This window comes from Cariama cristata, unplaced genomic scaffold (assembly GCF_000690535.1).
Source record: "Cariama cristata isolate BGI_N322 unplaced genomic scaffold, ASM69053v1 scaffold33466, whole genome shotgun sequence".
NCBI lineage: Eukaryota > Metazoa > Chordata > Aves > Cariamiformes > Cariamidae > Cariama > Cariama cristata.
Window position 1 is genome coordinate 2,806 of NW_009624369.1, and position 5,751 is coordinate 8,556.

The following is a 5,751-nucleotide window of genomic DNA, read 5'->3' on the forward strand; positions in this document are numbered from 1 at the left end:
GACCTTGCGCTGGGCTGGGAAGCAGCCGCCGGCCGGGAACTGCCTCCCCTTGCATAACCGCTGCATTTTTTTCCCCATCAGTAATCTATTGCTCACTGCCACCCCAGGGGGGAACAGCCTGTGTGTATGGGAGGCAGGAGAGCAAATATGGTAAAATATTTGGGCAGCTTCCCTAGGGAAAAATCCTGAGTCATTCTCCTAAATTACTCTGGGGCCTTTATTGTCCCTGGCCATGGCAGGGGGTTACGGTCGTGCCTCAAAGACTTGTCCACACGAGACCTGGTGCACGGCAGCGTGGCGGAAGGTCGAGGCACGTCTGCCGGAGCCGACAGCATCCCGGGGCCACATCCTTGTGCACAGCCTGCCAGCCGAACCCGGCGACGAGTCTCAGCGTGCTCCCAGGTCCACCTCCTCCCGTCTCGGGGGAGCTTCTGCCTCCTTTGCAGATAGCCTGAGCAAAGAGTCGGACCGAGAGAGAAATGCCCCGACACCGTTCTTGCTGACCGTGCACGTGTGGACTTTGCACTGTAGCTGACCTGATCCAGCTGAAAGGCAAACAAACCGGGAGAGGGAACGGGCTGCTCTGACCCGCAGCTACGCCGCGTCTCTCCAGTTCCTAGATTTCTCCCAGGACGCTACTGAAACGTCGCCATCCCTCGCCATCAGGAGGGTTCATCCCTTGCTCATGGTTAGACCAGACCAACCACACTGTTTACCTGCTTGGATGGAGAAGGATGACGGAAAAAAAAACCCAACCGAAACCCAACGGTTTCCTGCTGGTCTGCGCAGGGAAGAAAAAAACCCAGCAATGCCCCTGAGCCCTTTCCAGCCACCAGCGCCAACTCCTTGGTTGACAAATGCCTCGGTGCACGGTCAGCACCCGCTTGCTGCAGCCACCGCAGCGTGGCAAACCCCGGCAGAGCCACGCCGCCATCCCGGAGGACACCCTGCCGCTCCATCCCAACCTTGGTTAATGCCCCCCTCGTTATCAGCCCCCAGCTCCCGTTTTCTTTCACGGATGTATCTTGGCACTTTCAGCGCAAACTGAACTTCATTTTCCCTTTATCAGGACAGCCTACTCCGTACGTGGCTCGGCCGGCATTAATGAGAAGCTAACGCTCTGTCCTCGGCCAGGTGGAATAAGTGACCTTTCAGTTGCCATTTAGCAAAGTGTGGGTCCCAGCTGTGGAGGTCTCAAGGTTGAGGAAAATGCTGATCAAGTGGAGAGATGTTTTTGGGTTATTATTGAACTTGGGAGGCCCCTTTGGCTCCACCCGCCAAGAAAGGGCTGGGTTCAACCTTGATTTTAAGAGATGATGGGCAGGACGCTGCCAGATGGCCTCATCACATCCCTGCTCGCCGGACTGAGGGCTGTGAGTCTGGTTGCGGAGGCAATTTGTGGCTCTAACTTAGTGATTTTTGTTTGCCATGCCTGGGACCTCTGGCCTCAGGAAAAAACTCTGCCAGAGATGTAATGACCATAAAGACAGCCCTCTGTGGAGACTCGCTTGGACAAGACCCTGTTGTTCTTCTGGGTTCTCCGGACACCTGACTGAGCAGTCAAGACTCAAATTATCTGCTGTCACATCATGATCCCTCCCCAAGTCTGGCCTGGAGCCTTCAGCCCCTCCAGGAAGCTCTTCATCCATCACATGGGCCAGCTCTTGTGTTGCTGGAGATGTGGTTTAGCCCCAGCCATGCCCTGACACCCCTCCTGGTCCTGATGCGGTGAGGAGAAGACAACAGAGTCCCTTGTGTTCGCCCTTGTGGCTGCTTTCTCAGGGCTTTTTGCAGGGGCAAGAAGGCGGCAGAATTTGAGAGACCTTTGACCATCTCAGTCATCGCTCCCTGCCTCAGTTTCCCCTCGGACAGTGCCCACGTTCCTTATCCACCCTGTGCCCCCCACCTCTGCTCCCCAGCACCCTCTCCACTCCCCAACAGCCTCTGGGCTCAGATCACAGGTTTCCATCCTGTAGCTCATCCTCATCACCCCATAACCCCTCTCTTCCAGGAGACACAAGCTTTACAGGGAGGAGCTCAACCTAACCTCGCCGGTGGTGCTGGTGCCGCTCCGGCCGGAGGCCAGCTGGCTCCAGTTCCACCTGGGCATCAGCCGGGATGGGCTCTACCCACGCTCCAGCCCTGCCGTCAACAGGCTCCTCCGGGACATGCAAGACTTCACCACTATCAGTGCCGGTAAGCACCCTCCTGCCGTGGGGATGGGGCTGGTGGGAGCTGCATGGGGCTGTCCTTTTGGTCAGGTCCCTTTTGCAAACAAGGCAGGAGCTGTCACTCGCTGGAAGAAGCCCCAAGCCCTGTGCCGGCTTCCCCACAGGTGTTGTGCTCTGCATTCGCCATGCCCTTACCTTGGGACGGGAGGAAGGACCGGGCTGTGGCCCTTAATGCAGCATTTTTTGGTGCCAGCCATGCCAGGGACCCATTGCACGGCGGTTCAATCCCGACAGCCTGCCTCAGCCCCCCCAGGGGGACTGCACCCCTCACCATGGACCACGGGCAGGCAGGGACAGGCAGGCAGTGGTCCCCTGCATGCCTAGTGCTGGGAGGGGGGCCAGCAGCAAGAGACTGAGCCCGGCGGGGGTCTCACCGCTCCTCCTGCCCTTGCAGACTACAGCCAGGACGAGAAAGCGCTGCTGGGAGCCTGCGACTGCAGCCAGAGTGAGTGCGATGCTTCGCGTCCCTGCCCTCCCCTCGCACACCATCGCTTCAGCTGACCCCAGTCCCCAACTCCTCCATCCTAACCTCAGCAAGGGAAACGTAAAGCCAGGCAATGCCAGGCTCTGCTCCCCCCAGTTAAACCCCACCGCTCCAGCAGAGGCTGGGATGTGGGTGCCAGGACACCAGTATGCCACTGGTTTCTACTGGGGGAGGAAAGGGTCCACAAGAGGATGTAAAAAATGGCTGTCGGGAGAAGTGCTGGAGGGGAATCTCCTCCATGGCACGGGGGAGAGGGAGAGAGGGAAAATAACTGCAGAAGCAGAGGGGAGCAGCCGGGATGTGCTCACCGGGGTGGAAAGCTGAATCGCGCCAGAGTGCGTAACCGGTGCTTCACCGTGTGCCGGGGAGGCCTTCGAGGTGGCTAACGTCCCGTTTCCTCCCCAAGTCGTGAAGCCCAGCGGCGTGCACCTGAAGTTGGTCCTCAGGTTCCAGGATTTTGGGAAAGCCATGTTCAAGCCCATGAGGTAAGGTTCGCCAGCAGAGCCCCCGCCGCCCCGCGTGGCCATGAACCAGGGAGCCCTGCGGCGAGGGGTGCGAGCATCCTTGGCAAGGCCAGCCCCACCGCAGCCGCATCTTTCCTCTCCTGCACTCAGCTACCTTGATAGCTAAAAAGGTTTAATTGTTATCAGCTGTTCACACCATCCCAGAGACACGCGCAGATAAACACTGATGTTCCCACACTGCTTATTGACATTGGAAATTTCTTGGTTCATAGATGCCAGACGGCGAAGGACCTTGGGACACTCATTCTTCCAAGAGCTTTGCCGTTAGGGACTGCCCATTTCTTCCTCTTCCCCAGCTGACTTTGTGTTTTACCTTGTTTCTCCTTGGATTCCCCAGACTATTTCCAAGAAATAGCCATCAGTCCTGGTCCCCTCAAACAGGAGTTTTAAATTGCTCCTGTACTTATTTGCAGCCCCTTGGGGTTCTTCACATCTATTCCCCCTCACTATTTTCTGTGCACAGGCAGGGCAGCTGGCAGCACAGCGACTGTGATGGTTTGCTCATCCAGAAAGCAGCCAGCTCCTCTCCCCTGGGTTTCCATCCCCCTCTGCCCGGTGTCCGGCAGGTCCCCGAGGGAGCCAGGAGGGCTCAGCAATGCCTGTGGGCTTTCCTGTGACACACGGCTGCTTGGGAGGCCGAGCATGCAAATTCACACGCGGTGCCTATCGGGGCACTGTGTGACAGCCAGAAAATGACATGAAATGCGCTGGTGTTCCCATCTCAGGGACATGAGAGCACCAAACCTGAGCTGTCCTCTGCCTCCCAATGTGAGAAGTGCAGCATGGCCTCCAGCATCCCCTGACGTTGTACCCACCTGAAACGCTGTCCTAAGTGGGTCTAAACTCTGGCATAAATGGTTTTAAAGCCCATAGTCAGGCCTTCTGCCTCCCTCGCCCACCTGGCACCGAGACAGGGCACAAGTGCCGCTCCCCGGCACAGCGGGCAATGGCTCCGGCTCAGCACCAGGCGCTTTGGATCCTGGTTTGGGCACCAGGCACTGCAGCTCTGCCCGGTGGCCCTGGCACCAGCGTGGCCACAGCTCGGCTGTCCCCGAGCACACGGGCTGTCCCTGTGCCACCACTTTGTGTCCAGGCTGCCCGCACCGCTGCGCCTGGTTAGGGTAACCCCTTGCTCTCTTCCAGGCAGAAACGCGAGGAAGAGACTCCCGAGGACTTTTTCTACTTCGTTGACTTCCAGCGGCACAACGCGGAGATCGCCGCCTTCCACCTGGACAGGTAGGGACCTGCCACGGCGCCTGTCCCCTCCAGCTGCCAGCACCCGGTCCTCTGCCCATGGAGAGCTTTGGCACGAGAAAAGCCGTGCTGAGCCCTGCGGAGCTCCTCAGACTCAGATAAGCGATTGCTTCGCAGTACCCTTTGGGGAGCTGATGTGTTATTTGGGGATGGGGTGGCTCTGGCTCTCATCTGAAGCCCAGGAGCCAGCTTTGCCTCGGCCGCTGCAGAAGAACAGGCTGGCAGATGACGCCCAGGTTGCGAAGGGGACAGGTATTCGCCCGGCCGTCACACGGCCACACGCACGTGGTCCCTCCCATGCACCAAAGTGCAAAGATGAGCTCTGGGCGCAGCCTGGATCCCCTCCCGCTGAGGGAGTCACACGCTCAATCAGCAATCAAGGCGTGTTTTGGATTGAGATGAACTGCAGTGATGCAGTTTCAAGCCTTCAGCTAATGAGCAATTAACCTGGCACCTCTTCCCAGCAGGCTTTGGTTTTAATAAAATCAAAAATACCCTTATTAGAAGAGGAGGGCAGCAGCCTTCTTCCCCTCAATGGGATGAGTACTGAACATCAAGGGAAAGTGATCCCTGATGATGATGGTGGATGGGGTTCTCCAGTTCCCACGCCCAACTCCTAGGGTAAGCAGGACGAGGCTGTAGGTCCTGTAGCTCAAACTCTGAGCGAGGGAATGAAGCGAGCTGAATTCCCTTTCCAGCTCTGCCCCTACATCACTGCAGTGACTCTGCTTCACTCAGCTACCATCAGCTTGCTTCTCTGCTTCCCAGCTCCACCACCAGAAAAATGAGGCTGGACTGCTTTTCTGAAGTGCTTTGTGGTTTTAAGAGCTGAAAGATGCTATATGAAAGCAAATATTTTTTTTTTCCTTTAAACATTGCTCAATAAGTAACAGGCTAAATCCTGTTTTGTGCTCAATTCTCAGAAGCAGAGAGCATTACCAAAGGAGCAAAGCACAGCATTAGCCCGTTCACCCCACGTTACTGACTCAGCAATCAACAGCGGCTTTCCACTCGCTGACATGAATGCCTTTCCGCCCCAGGCCCTGATTTTTTTAAGAAAATTTTAGATGAATCAGCTGGGCATCTGTGCCTCTGAGTGGGGTGATGCCTCCTTGCCTCCCGCCGTCTCGGCCGTGTTGTACCAGGTTCAACACATCTTCGCTCCGTGTCAAACCCAACATCGTAGAAGGGCCCGAAGTGCTGTTCTGGTCCCTGAAGGACCCCACTTGTATGCGAGGGGATGGGAGAAACCAGCTAG

General features: G+C 57.1%; 1 protein-coding gene across 1 annotated transcript in view; it reads left to right on the plus strand.

Annotated features, from left to right (window-relative positions):
• Positions 1-2,011: 2,011 nt before the first annotated feature.
• FAM20A (family with sequence similarity 20, member A) overlaps positions 2,012-5,751 on the plus strand; it is a gene marked incomplete at its 5' end in the record, with an annotated part of 9,014 nt that continues 5,274 nt past the window's right edge. Inside the window, 4 exons of the mRNA XM_009703158.1 lie at positions 2,012-2,196; positions 2,626-2,676; positions 3,122-3,200; positions 4,383-4,475. Of these exons, the coding sequence (XP_009701460.1) occupies positions 2,012-2,196; positions 2,626-2,676; positions 3,122-3,200; positions 4,383-4,475 (408 nt within the window). The remainder of the gene's footprint in view (positions 2,197-2,625; positions 2,677-3,121; positions 3,201-4,382; positions 4,476-5,751) is intronic.